This window comes from Ambystoma mexicanum, chromosome 7p (assembly GCF_040938575.1).
Source record: "Ambystoma mexicanum isolate Mex_15411 chromosome 7p, UKY_AmexF1_1, whole genome shotgun sequence".
NCBI classification, from domain to species: domain Eukaryota; kingdom Metazoa; phylum Chordata; class Amphibia; order Caudata; family Ambystomatidae; genus Ambystoma; species Ambystoma mexicanum.
Window position 1 is genome coordinate 892,667,701 of NC_090939.1, and position 19,432 is coordinate 892,687,132.

The 19,432-nt window shown below is 44.5% G+C and overlaps 1 protein-coding gene across 1 annotated transcript in view; it reads right to left on the bottom strand.

The window, feature by feature from the left end:
- LAMP1 (lysosomal associated membrane protein 1) overlaps positions 1-19,432 on the bottom strand; it is a 436,503-nt gene that overhangs the window by 37,750 nt on the left and 379,321 nt on the right. Inside the window, exon 8 of the mRNA XM_069637150.1 lies at positions 14,946-15,116. Coding sequence (XP_069493251.1) covers positions 14,946-15,116 — 171 coding nt within the window. The remainder of the gene's footprint in view (positions 1-14,945; positions 15,117-19,432) is intronic.

The window sequence follows — 19,432 nt, forward strand, 5'->3', positions numbered from 1 at the left end:
CAATTTACCTAGGACTGAAAGAGAAACAGAACAGAGGACGAGTAAGTAGTGAGGAGGTTAACAGGACAGGGAATGAAGAGATTTCAAGGAGGAACGGAAGGAGTGTTATGAGGAAATGGAGCGGATAGAGGTAGAGAGTTCCAGTGTAGGGGGGCAAGGAGCTGAAAGGATCAGAAACAGGAAGGGGCACAAGGAGGCAAGGGAACAGTGGTTAGGAAGAGATCAGCGAATCGGAGGGGGCGAGAGGGGGAGTAGAATGAGAGGAGAGAGGAAAGGTAGGGGAGAGCAATATAATGAAGAGATTTAGAGACGAGACAAAGTAAGTTAAATTTAAGTTGAAAATGGAAGGGAAGCCAGCCAAGATAAGATTATGATGCTTCTGAAACTACTTAGAATCACATGCTGTGCATAGACTAGAGAGCAGTACCCAGAGATGGTGGTGGTATGTGTGAAGGAACAGTAGCAAAGATGTCTTCGCACCGCTTGTAACACCCGAGAATCAGACCTAGAGTGTGTATCTAGGCAGTAGTGTTGTGTAAAGGTGTGTACAGAACTTCAGGTTGCTGCTTTGCAAATGAACTCGAGAGGAACATTTGCAATGAATTCTATGGTAGACCCTGTGCCCAGAGTGTAGTGTGCTCTAGGCGTGAAGGGCAGATCTCTTGGCAAGAGTAACAGTGTGATGCAGTTTACGATCCACTTTGAGATAGCTGGTTTAGGGACCGGGTCCCGTTCTCTACCAGCTGCCACTGAAACAAACTGGTTTGTTTTTCTTAGTGGCCTCGTCTTTTCCAGATAATATATAACTGCTCTCCTCACATCTAGTGTGTGGAGGCTCCTTCCTGCCACATTAGCGGGGTTCTGCAAAAAGGTGGGTAGTTATATGGATTGGTTTACATGGAACTTTGAGATAAAGTTAGGCGCAAAGTGGGGGCGAGTGCGCAGGACCACCTTCGCTTTGTGAATCGTGATGAATGGGTCCTGAACTGAAAGAGCCTGCAGTTCACCAACTCTCCTTACAGAGATGATTGCCACCAGGAAAGCAGTGCTGTAGGAAAGTGCTTTAAGGCTAGCCCTGTGCAAATGTTCAAAGGGAGGCCCCTTTAGTCTGGCAAGTACAACATTCAGGTCCCACCCGGGAGCTGGGCTGGAAATAGGGGGATTAAGTCTTTTTACCCCTCCCATAAAGGCTTTAATTATTGGAATCTTCCACCACAAAATCTTGTTTTGTGAAGTGGGGAATGCTGAAAGTGCAGCTAACTGGACCTTTAGAGAATTGAAATCCAGACCTGAAACAGGTGGTTTAAGTACAGGACAATAGGTCTTGTGTGCATTCGCTTGGATTGATGCCCTTGCCATTACACCAGATGACAACGCGCTTCCATTTGCTGGAGTAGCAATGCCTGATGTTAAGTTTCCGTGCTTCCCTGAGCAGGTCCATACATCTTTGAGGAAGTTGGAGGTGCACAAACTATGATCTCAGGAGCCAGGATGCTAAGTTGAGAGAGTTTGAGGTCATGGATGTAGTGTTTCCCCTTGTCTTGGGACAGCATGTTCTAAGGGCATGGCAGCTTCCTGGGAGCGGAAGACCACCATGAGAAGGGAGAACCAAGGTTGGCAGGCCCACATCAGGGCCACCAGAATCATCCTGCCTGGATCTTGGTGGATCTTGTGCACTATTCGGTTGAGCAGGGGAATCTGGGCGGAAGAAGTGTAGACAAATTTCTCTGACCATGTTATCCAGAGACTGTTCCCCTTAGAAAGGTTCGGAGGGTACCTGGAGGCGTAATCTGGGCATTGTTCGTTCTCCAGATTTGCCAACAAATCTACCTCTGGGAAAACCATAGTCAGCGAAGACGTTGAGTACAATGTCCTCGCGCAGTTGCCACTCATGCTCTGCGGGTAGAGGGAAGTCTCTGCAGAGTACGTCTGCCAGAAGATAGAGTTCCCCCTGGAACATGTGACAGGAGGAACAGCTTGTGTTTGAGAGCCCACTTGCATATGTTCTGGGACAGTTTGAATAGCCCTAGAGAGTGAGTGCCCCCTTGCTGAAGTAGTACATGGCCGTAGTACTGTTTGTGAGGACTAGAAGTGTCTTTCCCTGGAGGTGTGTTTGGAATGGCTTCAAGGACTTGAACACTGCCAGCAGTTCCAAAAGTAATGGGAGGCTACTGCTGGGGACCAAACGCTATGCGCAATCTGAAGGAGGTGAGCCCCACCCTGTCAGTCGCGTCTGTGATGAGAGTGGCTTCTACTGCGGGGGTGGTTAAGGTTTTACCCTGCAGAAGATTTTCCCTGGACGACCACTGCAGAGACTGAACGAGGGCTGCCAAGACAACCACTAGATTGTCCCATGTCCGCTGGCCTGACACCATAGGCTGGAGAGCCACTCTTGCATGGAGCGCATGTGCAGACGAGCGTGTGGAACTAGGTAGATGCAGAAGGCCATCATCCCTTACAGTTGCATGGCACTGAGGGATCTCTTTGGTCCGAATTAGAGCCCCCAGAAACAGGACTTGGCTGGGGTCTAGACTGGACTTTTTAACGATGATTAGTTATCCTAGGCTGAAGGAGATCTACAGTCTGAGCATTTGTTTGGCATGTCCCATACAAATCACTCGTTATGAGTCAATCCTGGACGTAAGCATGGACTGTCTGTGCAGGTACTACCGCCAGTACCTTCATGAACACCTGTGAAGCTGAGGCTATGCCGAAGGGAAGAACCTTGAACTGATGAGTGTATCATGAACCTGAGGTACTCTGTGCACTGGAAACATTGAAATATGAAAGTATGCATCTTTCATATCCAATGTGGCCATGTAGTCTCCCTGCAGCAACAATGGGATTACCTCCTGCAGTGTTCTTCTGAATTTCTGTGGTTTGACATGCCTGTTCGCTGGACACAGGGCGCATGGTGAGATCTTTTTTAGGTACAATGAAGTACACTGAATAAATACCCTTGTTTACCTGGTGAATGGGGACGACTTCTATGGCGCCCTTTTCCAGAAGGATTTGCACGTGTGCTGGTGACAGGCGTCTGCTCTTCCGTGGGTATCAAGGTGGCCGGTGAAAAACTATGCAGTAACCGTGTGTGACTGTCTTTAACGCCCACTGGTCTGATGCGATCCCCTCGTGTGAATGACAAGCGTCCCCCCGACCAGGGAGGGTTAGGAGGGACGCCAAGCCAGCGAGTCACTTTGAGGTGGAGGCCGGGGAGCCTCTTGGAATAGAGTTCCTGCCTCTATGATCAACTCGGCTGATATAGGTTGTTACCGAATGAGCCCTGGCCGGAGGACCATGGGGTACTTCCAGAGCCATATTGAGGAGGAGACCGGGAGAAAGATTGTCCACAAAAGGAACGGCGAGAGTTTGAGCTTCCCTGCTGTTGGAAGGGCTTTGCCGTGATCTGGCTGAGTAGTTTCAGCGTTTCGTACTCATTCTTGGCAGTCTCCAGGGCGTCATTGACCGCTTTACCAAAGAGGTTGGATTCCTCAAAGGGTTTATTAATCGGGGATGCCTGGGTTTCTGGTTTAAAACCAGAGTTATTCAGGCCTGGCATGTCTCTCAAGTAGAGTCCCCTGGGCTAGAGTGCATCCAGCCATCTCAGCAGTGCCCAGAGTGTTCTAGAATATATTGTGGGTCACCTGTCTGCCCTCAGTCATTGACCGCCAGCAGGTGTGATCGCGTGGGCTCTGGGACCTCTTGAAGGCCGTCCTGGAGTAGGCCCCAGTGGACGTTGCTGTAGCTAGCCAGAAGAGGCCTGTTCGCGATCCTAGTTTAATGGGTCGCAGAGTTATGTATAAGTATATTCAGTCGGCAATTATTCCAAATATGCAGTTTGTGTTGCTAAAAAAGAACACAAAAATATGTAGTTAACTTAGCCTTGGTTTATTTCAAATAGCAACTTGAGAGGGGTTTCTTGAGTTGAATTAATTCAGTCAATCCATTCTCTTTCTGTCAACATAATTCCATTTGGATGTAATTGGTTAACAGTTCATTACATCTAGCTTGAATCCGACATGCGTTTCAGCGCCTTCTATTTAGCGGTTCTTCAGGGGTTACAAAATTAATTCCAAAAATAGCACAGATCACTCTGTGTTGATCATTATAACTTAAACATTGGTACCTAGCATCAGAAAGACAAAAAGTGTGAAACAAGAATAGTTTTAAAAGATATGAGATGGGAACTGCATGACATATTTTGAAAGCATATTGGTACAGTGACATAAAAAGTTTCTAAACTTACATGTTCTGCCGGACAGTGTTTGTATACCAGCATCGTCCATAACAAAGGAATTTCAACAGCAGAATACTTTCTGAAGACCAGATCAGTTTCATTACAGGATCAAAATCTCATGATTTTAGAAATGATTCACTTTACCCTCAACAATATTTTCTGCTTTGGAGACAAGATATTCAGACAAGTCCACGGAACAGCAATGGGGACCAAATTCACCCCGTCATACGCTAATCTCTACTTGGGTCATTTCGAAACACAATTTGCCTGGCAACATCCGGACTTCACAACTCACAACAGAATAGCTTTTTGGGGGAGATACATCGATGACATTATAATGATATGGAATGGTTCAGAACAACAACTTCAAGACTACTACACATTTCTGAATGACAATGACTACAATCTGTAATTTACCATCACCTATAATCAACAGGCCATAAACTTTCTGGATCTCCATCTGTACATTCATGATCACACAATTCATAGCACATTATACACAAAGGAGACCGCTGTCAATAGCATTCTGCATGCGACAAGCAATCATCCCCACCACATCATTCAGAATATTCCGTTTGGGGAATTTCTACACATCAAAAGAAACTGTACATCGGATTTGGAATTCATAAAACACCAAACAACAACAATTACAAAATTTGAAAACCGTGGCTATAGTCCGAAGCATTTGGAAAAAATGGTACTTAAAACCACAGAAAGATCCAGACTGGACCTACTGCAAGAAAAACCAATGAAAGTATAAGAACCAGATAAACCCAGGTTTATCACGACTTGTTGCACCAATAACCATGTGATCAAAAAAGATACATCAGAAAAATTGGAACATTTTAAAGACAGATGCAGAAAATACTTTTTTGGACAAAAAACCCAACATGGTCTTTAGGAACTGTATGAATTTAAAAAGAATAAGCCCTTCACATTTTGACAAAAAATATGTACAGTATAAACAAAAACTACTGAAACACAGAATCCTGGCTCACACCACAGATCCAAGGGAATTTCAGATGCAGCCATTGCCAGATCTGCCCACACACGTGCAATGCTAAGAAAGAATTTGTGCAACCAAACGGTAGAAAAATGAAGATCAAACAACATATCAATTGCAACAGTCAATTTGTCATATATGCTCTAATTTGTGCATGTGAAAAAACATACATCAGCAGCACAATTAGGAAATTAAAAGTCAGGATTGGAGAACATCTGAGAGCGATCAAGAATAAGGATATGAAATCTCCTCCAGCCTTTCATTTCCAACATCACTTGGGACTCAGATATAATGAAAATCAAATGCCATGGGTTAGAGAAACTCTCATCCTAAAAGAGGTGGGAATTGAGAAACTACTCAGAAAAGAGAAGCCTTTTGGATATGGTCTATGGACACAATCTTTAGCGGTCTAAATGTGGACCAAGAACTATACCATTTTCTCCAAGTATCTTTCCCTTTGTACCGCTATGTTTACAATTCTGTATGCAATGTTTTTGAACAAATTCAGGAATGTTTTTCTTTCTATTCTTTTTCCAAGATGTCTGCTCTCTATACTATTAATAGTTACCATGTCAATAATCTATGGATTTGCTAAAATGTGTTGGAACACTGGCAGCATCCTGCAAAAGTACCCTAATTCCTGACTTTAATTAATAACTTTTCTATATACCTTTCACTTCGCATGCAAGAGTCAATACTCCCTCATGGGGTGATTATCTTTGATTTCTTCGCTTTGATGGCACACATATCCGCCTCCGTATGTTAATGTTACTAAAATCCTCCTTGGACATAACTTTAGCCTATATCAGGAGTTAATACACAAATTTAGGACCTTCATGACCTGTTTTCTCTTGCACATTTCAAGTACACCATATGTATTACAAATAACACTACGGGGCATATGGCATGCCTCACTTGATTATACAAACTACATCTACTCAACTCGAGGCACAAAAACACCATACGCATAGAAATAGATTCTTCACACAAACATACGAACCTATACAATTTGCTTCACAAATCATTTGTTTTTCTCTTACAAAAATATTACAGTTGTTGCGCTGACACAGACACGAGAAATGTTACTTTAAGGCCCCATTCTAACATGGCCCCGGGTAAGGAGACTTCTTACACAGCGGACGGATTACGTCCACGACACGTACTTAATACATTTTAACTTCCGGGTCAAAAATCAAGGCACGAAACCCGTCGGAAAGGCAATCGCACCGTACGCGCTTACAACTTATAGATAAGCTAAGATCTACAAACATGTACTTGTTGACTATAACAGAAAAAATGTACAGAGCAATTTGTGCAAATTAGTATAGGCGAGTACATATAGATATAACAGTTCAAACAAATAACCACGTGTAGATGTTAACCAAAACTTCTTGGAACGCACTACTCCCAAGACACACTCATATGCCTCCTTTTTTCGTTTATATATTCTTTTATTTTTTATTTTTCTATATTTAGTGTCAACACAAAGAATCCCATGAGCTACATCGCTACCTATCAATCGCGAATCCTCCATTTAAAACACAAACACCATCTGGCAGAACATGCAAGTTTAGAAACTTTATGTCACTGTACCAATATGCTTTCAAAACATGTCATGAAGTTCCTATTTCATATCTTAAAACGATTCTTGTTTCACACTTTGTCTTTCTGATACTAGGTACCAATGTTTAAGTTATAATGATCAACAGAGTGATCTGTGCTATTTTTGGAATTCATTTTGTAACCCCTGAATAACCGCTGAATAGAAGGCGGGGGAACACGTGTCGGGTTCAAGCTAGATGTAATGAACTGTTAACCAATTACATCCAAATGGAATTATGTTGACAGAAAGAATGGATTGAATGAATTCAACTCAAGAAACCCCTCTCAAGTTGCTATTTGAAATAAACCAAGGCTAAGTTAACTACATATTTTTGTGTTCTTTTTTACCAATTTACCAACACAAACTGCATATTTGGAATAATTGCCGACTGAATAAGTTTGTTTTCTGTTAGAGTGCGGAGCACTACAAGATCCATTCATATACTCGCAGTTCTTTCCCTCTCCAGTCTGAGGGTAATAGATCTTTGCCTCTGCCGCTCTTACACTCATTATCAAACATAGGAGTAGCGCCGGAATCAGCTGAAGACTGTAGGGTGCCCTTTTGTGTTATGTATAAGTATCCAGAGGGCATAAAGTTTATTGCAATCTTTATCCGGAGGCACTTCCGCCGTGGACAGTGGAACCCCCGCCCTCTTTCTGGTGGTTGTAGCATGACCCCATACGTACATAGGGTCAGAAGGAGAGTTAGTAAAAAAAAATTTTCAACCCAAGGGTTGACTGCCCTTGTGCGGGACGGTGATAACAAAGAAAGAGCTAGGCGCTTCTTTATAAAATTAAGCAAGGGGATTGCCCGACTAGTGGGAGGCTTCTCCTTGAGAATATTTTACACCAAGTCAGAGTCACGGACTGCCTCATGAGTAGTGATCTCGAACTGATCAGCCGCCCTCTTTAGAATGGCGCTGAACAACATTTGATCTACAGGTGACGAATCCCTTTGTGCAGGAGAAGGTGCGTCGACACACATTATGTCCGGGTCAGGGGTGTGTGTAGGCGACAGCCAAGGGCCCTGATCCCTTGACTGATCCCAATCTGGGTCTGGTTTCCCTTTGTCCTGTGCAAAACTATCTATATCTGCATCGGTTTCTTCCTGTTCAGAGACATCTAGCATATCCGCCTGGTAGCGTTGTCCAGAGACAGAGTTTCTGTAATTTTTGTGGAATGGGGCAGGAGTCCTCTTCCCTAGGTCTATTTGGAGTAATGTACTTACCAGACAAAATCAATAAATTGGGCCATTTTGTCCATATCATTCTCAAATCTCACTAGTCCATTGTGAAGATGCTGAAGTGTCTGGAGGTGGATAAATGTGCCCAGAATGGGGAAATGTACCTAATCAGGCCTTCGAGAGAGGCTGGGGGCAGGCGGGGGGGCTTTGGAATACTCCTCTTGAGAGGGGGTTCCCTTGTGTTCAGTAGCCGCCGAAATAGCCACGAGACTCATGCAGATTTCCGGTGGCTGAAGGCGCAGTCGTAGATTCCACCGAAGCCTTTGGACGGCATTTCGTCGACCGTACGCCTTTTTGGGTGTATGCCCTTTGTAGAGGACTGGCAAGTAGCGTGCTGCGAAAGCAGTTGCGTGGAGGGCATCGAACCGAGAGGTTCGTGAGGCGCTGCTGAGGTTTTCAGCATTGCGTGCTTTGACGCTTCCGTCGAGGAGACCTTGGGAGTTGTGTGTTTAGTACTCTGGTGCGTGTGTGCCCCTGTCGCCAGGATGTGAACTCCCCATAACAGAGCCTGGGCCTGTCTGGGCCATGGCCAGGCTTTGGGGAGCCTAAAGGTTTCGCCAAAAGGTCAATGGCTTCCAATGCGGAGCCATGGCTGCCGATGGATTCCTCGTCATCCGAAGCGACAGCGCCACCAGGGGAATGGCTTTCGGCCTGCATCGCATAGGCTGCCCACCGTTTAGTCTGCCTGTCCTTTAACGTCTTGGGACGAAAGAGCTTGCAGGACTTCTGAACACTAGTCGTGGTCTCAAGGTAGAGACTGATTGCAACAGCGATGGGTGTCCTTTCACTGGAATTTTCCCATTACACGACAGAAAATTTAAAAGGCATAGCAGAGGGTGACAGCAGCCAGACCAGATAGGGAAAAAAGGAAATATATTCTTGAAAAAGAATATAGCCAGTGCCCCACTTTCCCTACTGCACAGGCCTGGCCGGAGGACCGAGGCCATGCAGTCGACAGACGTTGAGCAGTTGTGGATGTCTTCGCCGGCAGGAAGCCCACAAGACAGTTGAAGAAGAAGCCAGGAGACTAGACGACCGTGGGACGAAATGAGCAATATTTACTCTTGCGAGCTCCGCATAAGGCGACCAACTAGTTGGGTGGAAAAACAATCTGAGGGACCTTGACACGCGAGGGATTTTGGGTACACTGCACGTCACGTTAGGGATGTTAGTCACGACTACGTCAGCATCACCTTTTGATCTTCGAAAGAAAGATGCGATACTCCACAATTACCACTAGATGTCGGACTATATGCACAGCATGTGATTCTAAGCAGATTCACAAGCATCAGAAATGCTTTGTATCTGGGTTTAAATTCAGCTCTTTTCCAACTATTTCACGTTAGAAAAGACTGTTTTTTCTAACGTGTTCAAGACCCAGAAGACAAATTGTCCCAGCTATCCTGTCAGATGAAGAAAATCGTACATACCCATTGTAAATTCTCAGTAGTTCCCCGTGAAGTTGTATGTGGGTAAGGTTATCCCAACCCAGACGTATGGTCTGGATGCAAATCCCTTGGCTAGAGCAATAGATTGGTCTATGTTGGAAGGTAAACTGTGGAAATAGGTTTTAAATCTGCCACAGAGCCCATTGTGTGCTTCATTTATGAGCTGGGATTACAGTCCGCGAGTGCCTACATGGATTGGAGGGGTATCTCCTCATATAGGCAGCGTTTGGTACCTCAGAAAAATGTGTTGTATGAAGACAGTGCTGCTGAACGTGGCTGGTAACCTGTTCTTAGTAAACTTAAAAAAAGAAGCTTTAAAGATTTTGCTAATATACAAATGCACCGAAGATCAAATCCTTAACCCCCTCAATGTTAAAGAATCCTTGAATAGACAGGATTGGCTACTCAAGGTACCCGAAATGCATAATTCTGTCATTGCAAGGTTGCCATCACATTATGATAAGCCTGAAGGGAATATTAATTTATGCAAGATGGTTTCCTAACGCAATATGGTTGAGGTTTTGCGCTTTCACTTCAACTTGTTGCCTACAATAACCATTCAGTATTTGCTATAAAGAGATCTAGGAGTACAGTTTTTGCCCACTATGTGCAAACCCAGAGACTCAAACTCAGACACATGAATGACTGTAGGGGAATGTGGGATCTGCGAGTCCAGCTTTTGTCTCGTTTTGTGGATCATGTGTGGTGGTGGCCTTCAGCGTCCTTTTGGGAGAGATTATCATCCGATCACAAAGCCGGATTAACTATAGAAGTCATTAAAGTTTTGAAGGAATACTACATCAGAAGCTGCGCTAGGCCCCAAACTGTATTTGGCTAAACACCACTAGCAGCGGCACAAGTGGCATTACCATAGTCTCAAAGCAAACATTTGCAAACACTGGGTTGGTCAATTCAAGCAGCAGTGAAGCGATTTTGACCACAGGGCTATTCCCAACAACCTCCACTCCGAAATGCTGCAAGCATCATTCAAAAATATACACCCCCTTTCTCAGACCAGTTTGAAAGAAGTTGTATATAGAAATGACATGACGCATTACACATTTGCAGGAACAAATTTGGCTCAATAATAAGGCAGACATTTTTCTTTAAAAAAAAATGTTTAAAAATACTGGCAACATGGCTTTTAAGTAGATTCCGCAAGTAATATCATTACAAACGCACCCATGTGTGAACACTTAGCTTCTACAAGGCACACAATTAACAAACCAACCACTGAATGGTAGGCCAATGTATATGATGGGACTCGCAAATCAGTCAATGCAATAATATGCAGGTTCCCAGACTTAGCAAGGAAACAAGCATTGGCGAAGCGCAAAGATCTGACTTTGTAGAGTGTTCACCACTGAAGGACCTTTTTACCCTCTGCAGCAGCAAAAAGGAAAATAACTTGCCTCTTGGTAAGGCTATGAGGCATGTTAACTCGTCCAATACTCCCCAAACACCCTCAAGGTTTCTAATCTATGAAAATCTTATCCACAGAGCAACTAATCTTCAGAAACTTTTTCACCACCACTTAGGCACAGTGTGGCTCCACTGTTACTATGCAGCCTGGACAGGATGTCAGAAGCAAACAGGTGCTGCGCCGCAAAACCTCAGTTCCATCCTTCTTCCCTAGCACTTTGACGCTGAAGTACCATAGAACAGACTGTGTACTGGCTATCAACCAAAAGGGGCAGGTTGATAGGGCGATGAGGCATCCGTGGGAGGAACATGCATCTGAAACATTACTCTGAGGTAATGTTCTCTTCTAGATTCCTTCCTGCCACAGATTCCTAGTCTACGAGACTCCCATAGCAACACGTGGATCTGGAGGAAGTAAACTTCAAATCAGAGGACTGCTCGAGTCCTCCAGAGCGTCCTGAATGAACTGGGAACCTAGGAAATGTTTTTAGAATCTGAGCAGCGAGGCCCATGCAGCAGTCTGGCAAATGTTCAGAGGACCCATATTGGCAGGCAGATGTGGCAGACAGTCCTCCGAAATAATTAGTTATGAGACCGTCAGCACATCCTTACCCACCAGAACATAGCACTTCCGAAATGCAGTGAATGAGCCAAGACTACAGCGTTTGTTTGGTCAAAGCCCTGCCAGTGCGGCCACCAGCATAACCCACAAAAAGCTGGTCGTCATTCCAGATATCCCTCATCCAAGCAACATTTATTAGAGTGGCCACACAAGCCAGCCAACTGAACAGTCCCCATGTCCTGGAAGGATGGGGCGAGGTTGAAAACAAAGGGGGTGGTGATGTTGAGTGAAGCATTCCTTCTGAAGGCGGCATCTGAATTCTAGCGCTCAAAAGATCTGTAACAGACAATGCCTGGTGGTCATTCAACTGTCTGGCAGATGGGATGGCAATCAGGAAAATCACCTTAAGGGTGAGCAGACTAATAGAAGTAGGGGCCCGTAAGTAATCTTAACACTGAATCCAAATCCCATGCCGGGACCACGAACTGGCAAGGAGGAAATGGATTTAACAATCCCCATAAAAACTGCTTAACTGTTGAGATCATAAAGAAAGATCCCTGGTCAGGGGGACAGTTTAAAAATAGATGGTGGCCAGCTACTGCTTCATAGTTCTAAAAAATGTGTACCCTGGGTGTTTGGTGGGGGGGGGGGTTGCGGCTGCTGCAGTTTCACCCATAGGCTCACCTCTGCAAGGCAGACGCTTCACAAGCGGCAGACTCCCAGGGGCGTAGGAGACAGAAGGGTTAAAAAAAACATCAGCCTTCTGAAGGAGCAGAGGGTTAACAGCCAAACCAATACAAACACATTGGTGGACAGAACCTGTTGTAAGGAGTTGGTGGCCTTGGACCCAAACAGGTTCTGCCCATCAAAGAGTATTTCCAAAAGGTCTCGTAAGTCCCCTTTAAGAACATGGTTTGCTCCATTGGCTAATTCGGACCATAGACAAAATCTAATATGCCAGAGTGCAGGAGGAATCTTTTTCCCTTAGCACTAAGCCAGGATGAGGTAAACATCTTTCCTCAGTCATCCAGCGTTGGAGATGGAAAGCAGGCGATTTACAAATTTGCTGTCACGGCCTGTACCAACATGCTCTCCGGGGAGGCATGGGTGGACAACAAATCAAAGGTTGAGTCCAACGTAGAAGGAAGAGTCTTGTTAGCAACCTCCCTGTCGGCTGCAAGAGTAGAGGCATACCTTTCCCACACCTCTAGCACTGAAGCTGCCACCGCTATGTTGAAAAGTAGCAATGTTTCCTTTGTCAAGGTGGTCTGTTAATTCGAACTGAACCTTGGCTCTGGACAAGGCAGATAGCCTCAGAAACCTAGGCCGTCAAACTTTAGAATGATGCTGGCGGATTACCCATAGTGCTGGCAGGAAGGCTGTTCAGCTCAGCAGAAGTATCCAGACCATTGCCCTATTGTGGCCAGATCTTTTATGTCCTAGTCTTCCCCATAAAATTCCTCAAGGAAGTCCCTCTCCTCTTTGGAGCTCAATGGTTCGAAACCAAATGGGATTGGCTCTTCACAGATTTGACTAATTTATGACAAATGGTCTCAACTGAAGGATTCCTGAGAGGCTCCAACAGCCTCGAAGTTGAAGACCTGGGCTGAATCATTGCAGAGGCCTAAACGCCCCAAACCAGTGCCTGTTTGTACAGGGCGACCTGGTCTCCCTTGGGGTCCTGGCCCGAGCCCATAGGCATGCACAAGTTCCCCTGGGGGTACCCTGCAAGTTTGGCACAATGCAGTGGGTTCTGTTGAAGCTAGCAGTGCCAGGACATCGGCAAAGAGTTCAAGTGGATGGTCTCCCATTACTCCTCCAGAAGAGAATTTGGTGAGAAACTACCTGCAGCACCAGTTCTGGAGTCTCTGGAACGTGGACTAGTCTTGGATGACTAAGAAAAATGGCCACGTGAGGGACCGTCTGAGTGAGAACTCTTTAGGTACTTGTCCTTTCTTGCTGTAGACTGGTCCTCCAACACCATTTGACAGACCGCATGCCTTCACCAAAACTCCTTGGAAGTATATGAAGAGTTTAGCCGCCCTTAACTGGCTGGCCTTGGGGTGCATGCAATGGCACAGCCTGTAATAGTGGACTTTGTGCTTCTCTGCCCAAGCAGTATAAACATACACTTGGGATCTGAAACAAACATCTGCTGGCCGCAATCCACACAAGGCTTGAAACCTGAGGCCTTAACTGGGCTGGGCATTTTTTTGTCAAAACCAACTAATGTGATCACGAAGCATACAAAATGCAAGGAAAACTCACTCCAATGTCGGGTCCGGCGCATGGAAGTATTGGGCAGAACCACGCCCCATGGTGGCGGAAACGTTTTTTGAAGATCAGCTGCACTGCGGCTAGGATCAGATGAGTAATCCGTGGGAGGAGGCAATCTATTAGAAGCAACAATTCTTTATTGGCCTTGCAGTTATGTGATATCTGACTAATCAGATAATGTGTATCAAGTGGCCAAATATATACACAGTGCTTGGCTTGTGAGGACCAAAGTGTAGCATGAGTCACACTTGTTTGCTTTCTTTATGCTGTAATGCATGCTGTAATATTATAGAACGGAAAGCCTACTCCTGGGGGCTGCAAGTTTTTCCGCTCCACCGATAAGTTTGATGACTGCTTGGTCTTATACATACTTAGACTGATCTGATTAATTGAATTGTACCTTAATTTTGATTATTCTTGTCTGATTACACTGTATGTCTATCCTGTGATCAACTATAACATAACCTTGTTTTTAGCAAATGTGTTTGATGGGTCTACTTTTATGGCTCTAAACCGAATAAACATTATATTGAATTGAACTGAAAAGCAACAATTTTCATTGCACGTGTAAGGCGCATTGCAATGCAACCAACGCAGATGGCCTTGGGGCTCAAAGACATGTAGAAATAAAATAGGGCATTGTGTTCTGGCACCAAAAACGTGCTTACACTGTAGAATTGTGGCTAGGTTATGAACATTGGGGCATCGATTTATGTGGCTAAAAGAAATCCTAAACTCAAGGTCTACAAACCACAACTCACTGCAATTTGTTTTAGCCAACACAAAGACATGGTCTTTGTTGCAGCCAATTAGAGTCACGGTGCTGCCAAATACATATTTTTTTAAAAAAAGAAAGTTTCAGTCCCCTCAAGTTGAACTTCATGTAGATTCAAGAGCAGAGTGATACCTTAACTCAGATCTCCATTTTTAATCTGCAGTTTTAAGTACTGTGTTTGTATTTCTGGCAGAAGTAAATGCCAGATTTCACCACATTTGAAGAATACATGTAGGAGGGAAGGTAGCAGGGACTATTACATTGGATAGTAAAATTAGATCCAGCTTCTGTGAACGAAAAATGCACACTGTTCACAATTCCCACACAAAGCACATTTTACCACCAATTTTCAGTTTTTGATTTAGTAGAAACTAACCTGCTCCAAATTTTCCACCATCGATGCGGTACGCCTGGACTTGGAGATCGACTGTATTGATGGAAAAATCTGTTGTAATTTGAAGAGTCTGCTTGGATTTACATTTGTACGATTTTCCAACTGTAGCCTTCAGGTAGAAAGTGGAGCCATTTGTAGTGCTAAAATGAGTTTCTGCATAAAATAAAGAGGCAAAAACCAGTTACATTGTGACATTTAAGGCCATGGAACAACATAAATGTTACAGTTTTACCTACTGAATTCTGCTCTGGAAAGGCAATATACGGGCTGGACTGGGCCATTTTAACATGAGCCCCAATATAAAAAGAAGTTAATTGTTAAATCTTCATAAGAATAAATATTTAAAACTGTAAAACCAGTGCAGACAGAGCAGTATGTCAACAAACGGTAAAAGTGGCATATTGCCCCCATGTACTATACAATCACACTGAATGTACATGCCAAACCTTAAATCAGTGCATAGCTGACAGTGCAAACTGTACTACACTATATTTAAATAAATACAAGTGGAAGCAGACCTCATTTGCACTGTACAATACGTACTGGCAAGTAGGCTACTGTCAAGTCATGTGCATATCGAATGAAAGCTCTAATACATTAGGTGACTGTAAATGGTTGAACTTTCAATTTGTATACAAATATTCACAGTTGAGAAAGCTGTCAAAATCTGCCTCTCAAATGACATCTATGAAAGCAAGTGCACTGAAAAAAAAGGAACCCAGAACTATGAAGACAGTATTAAAGGCCAAGCCACAAAGGACCCCATACAGGACTAAAGGGCACGCAAGCCCTGGATGGCCAACCTACACAGCACTAAATAATCAACACTGGAAGTACTAGATGGCCTAAGTGCAGAAAAAAGCATTCATAACATGACCGACTCCTCAACTTCAAGAAGTCAGTCTTGAAAGATAATGACAAACATTTTATTTTGACTTCTAACATGCCAGATGCAAATATTTTTCAGTGCACAGAGGAAACTAACAAGGTGAAGACATTGGGGTACAACAGAATAAATGCCTCTCAGAAGTCCCAGAAAACCACATTCCTGTGAGTATGCCAAAATTAAGAGGGCAAAGAAAGTGTTAAGGGAAAGGCAGAACAGGACCCACAGTGGTAGGTGGGACATGTCCCCTGCTCAGCTGCACCCCAGTGGGTTAGACGAAAGCTGGTCTTGGGTCTGCCTTTAATGCTTTCTTAAAGAACCGACAGCCCTGCCATTTGAGTTAGTCAGGTCAATCGTTCTAAAGCTTGGGAGATTGAGCTGCAAACCTTTTCCCTATTGTGATGGAGGGATCGACCAGTGTTACACTAGATTTTTACACGCTGGCCTGGTGGACAGATGTGTAGAAGGCCACCCTAGTTATAGGTAACAAGGGACTACTTCTGGGAGTTTAGTGTGGTAAGGGGTTGAGTTCACACAGTAAGTAATCCGGGATTACACTTGACAATCAGCTATAAAAATACTACATTTATAGACAAAGAACACTATGAAAATTACTAAACTGGTAATATCACACCACTTATAGTAGAATGAATATCCATGACTTAGCGTAATCGTATTTCGGATGCTTGCATCTGCTTAGTTTCACATACCTTGCATAGGATGCCATCTAGGGCTACATGCAGCGTATTGCATTACTTGTTTTCAAAGTTGCAAAAGGGACGTAGACTGGGTGTGTCTCCACTATCCCTAGTGCGACATCCGTAGTACCCATGGTCCTTCACACATTGAGGTCCCTCAGATGGTTTAGTTTCTGACATGGAGCACGAAGTGTATAGGAGAGTACATAAAAGTAGGTGTAAGATGTCTATGTACCTTCAACTCCCATATGGGAGGAAGGGTTGGCGCATGTGAATCTATGCCGATACAAGCATCAGAAATACAATTACAGTGCGTAACATACCTTCTGAGGCTTACGGATCTGCTTAGAATCACATGCTTTGCATAGACTAACAAGCAGTACCTGGAGAAGGTGGAGGGATGTTTGAAGGTACAGCAGCAAATAGGTCTTCACACTGCTTGCCCGACCTGTGAATCTTGTTTGGCATGTGCATCCAGACAGTAATGTTGTGTTAAAGTAGTTATGGAACAAAGTAGCTGCCCTGCAAATGGCATCTAAAGAAACATTTGCAATAAAAGCCAAGGTAGCCCCTGTGCCACGCATTTATTTATTCACATTTGTTAAGCGCACAGCAGCCCGTGGGCATCGTGGCGCTGGTTACAGTGGTTATTCGGCTAGCTTAGTTACATACAGAAATACAGGTGGCGCAGTGGCATATACGATTATAGTGCAGTGGCTGAAATCAGACAAGAAGGGGCGTGGAAAGGGCACTCGTGTCTGCTAGGGACACACAAGGCAGTGAAGAGGTTCTGTACATTCAGTAGCAGGCCAAGGAGAATGGATATTGTTCGAGGGGCACTTAAGTATTTTATCTGGAAGAATAAACAGCTGTATATTATGGCGGTGGGACAAGCCCCACCAGAGATGCTCTGGATCAGGAGGCTGAAATGATGCTTGCCGACTCAACCTGTGCCTCCCACAAACCTTCTCCTCTGCATCCCCGTCTGCAACAGCCTTGCTTGGAGTCCTGGGTCAATACTTCCAAGTCTGTCCCCACTAATACAGTCCACTTTTGAAGACCAGTGTGCGATAGCTGGGATGAGTAGGGAAAAGGGGAAAAAGTGTGGTAGGGGGCAGAGATGGGATGTGAGGTTCATACAAGCTCAGATGGGGAAACAGAAAGTCCCAACCTCTTGTACGAGCACCCCATAAACACTTGGTGGGTGCCCTGTAGTGGTAACGCACAAGCAGGAGGCCAGTATGGATACAAGGACAATCCCAATCTCTTTAAGTGTAACCTTGCAGTGACACACAAGAACAAATCCAATCACTGCAAGGGTTCAGCAACTCACAAGGCACCCTAAATTAAGTGGGGGTCATTTCAACATGCTTTTTTCAGAAAAATATAGAATAGAGGTCTTGTAAGAGTCAGCAGAAAAGGGCAGGAGAAAGGACACCCTGTCGTCATTTTCAATTGGAATTCTAAATACAAAGACAAAAGAAAAGCGCGAGCAAAACTGTACAGCCATTTTGGAAGGGGCATCACAAAATGTATACCCTTTTAGGAAACCTGAGCAGTAGGTAACAGCTGGTGTTGATCTTGGAGTGGCAGAACGCAAATAGCACAGTGGAAACATTAAAAGAACAAATACAGGAAGGAAAAGTATACACATACAAAAAAACGACTAGCAAAGTAGCGTGTGTCGCAGGAGAGGAAAACCAGTAATTTCAAAGAACACAAAACAGTAAGCATCCTTACAAACAAGCAACATGTTTGATTATGACCTCATGCCTTATGTCTACCTGTCTTTTGAAGGCCACCATGATTTGACACGTCAGATGCTCAAGCAGCGATATGATACGATACGGCCTTTGTAACGTGCCTATGCACAAGTGTTTCAAGGCGCGACGAGGCAAGGAAGGGTGAAAAGAGGGAGAACAGAGACAACGATCTTACTAGGCCAAGTGACATTGAGATCGCGCAAGAGCGGGGAGAGGGGGAAAAGGGGCAGGGGAAGGGAGGGAAGAAAGGGCAGGGGAAAGGGGAGAGGGCAGTGTTGTACATGGGATCAAAACTATAACAAGAAGTGCGGCCAGCAGGTGGCAGGTGCAAGTGTAAGTGCAGACAGCAGGTGTCCAAAAGTGCAGGTAGGGGGACTGTAGGGATACAGATACAGACCCAAGTGAAGGGTTGCCGGGAGGCAGTGCAGGTGTGCAACTGGGCGGGCAGTGTCCTGGGCCAGAATCAGTACTTTGGGCGTGAAGGCAGAGTTTTGTTTGAAAGGTAGCAGCAAATTGAAGTGCATTTAATTATCCATTTTGCTATAGTCGATTTAGAGACAGTATCCCAATGCATCAGTTTTCCTCTTTGGATTGGATTGGTTAAGGTAATGCATTACAGCCCTACAGATAAGGTGTGTATCGGCCACTTTCACTCCCTAGAAATTGGCAAATACTCTCAAAAAATACAAATGGGGAGTACAAATACTCCAAACAATAGGCAAATTGAATCTTGCTCCCGTGCTTTCACCCTCACAGTTCCATGGATATGTGTTGACCAGTAGTGCATGTAATACTACAGGGCAAACTATTTAATTGCCTGATTAGAAGAAGTAAGACAATGCATTACTTACCGTAAAAGCATTTCTGATGGTTGTATCTGCTTAGATTCACATGCTGTGCATAGGTCCGACATCCAGTGGTCACTGCGGAGTATTGCATTTTGTTTTTCGTAGTCGAAAAGGGATGTCGACAAGGCGTGTCTGAAACACTATCCCTATAGTGACGTGCGTTGTACCCACAATCCCTCACGCGTCGAGGTCCCTCTGTTTGTATTTTTCTGCCCTGAGGGAGCCTTCTAGACGTGAGTGAGTACAGAAAAGAGATATAAAAGGAAGTCTATGT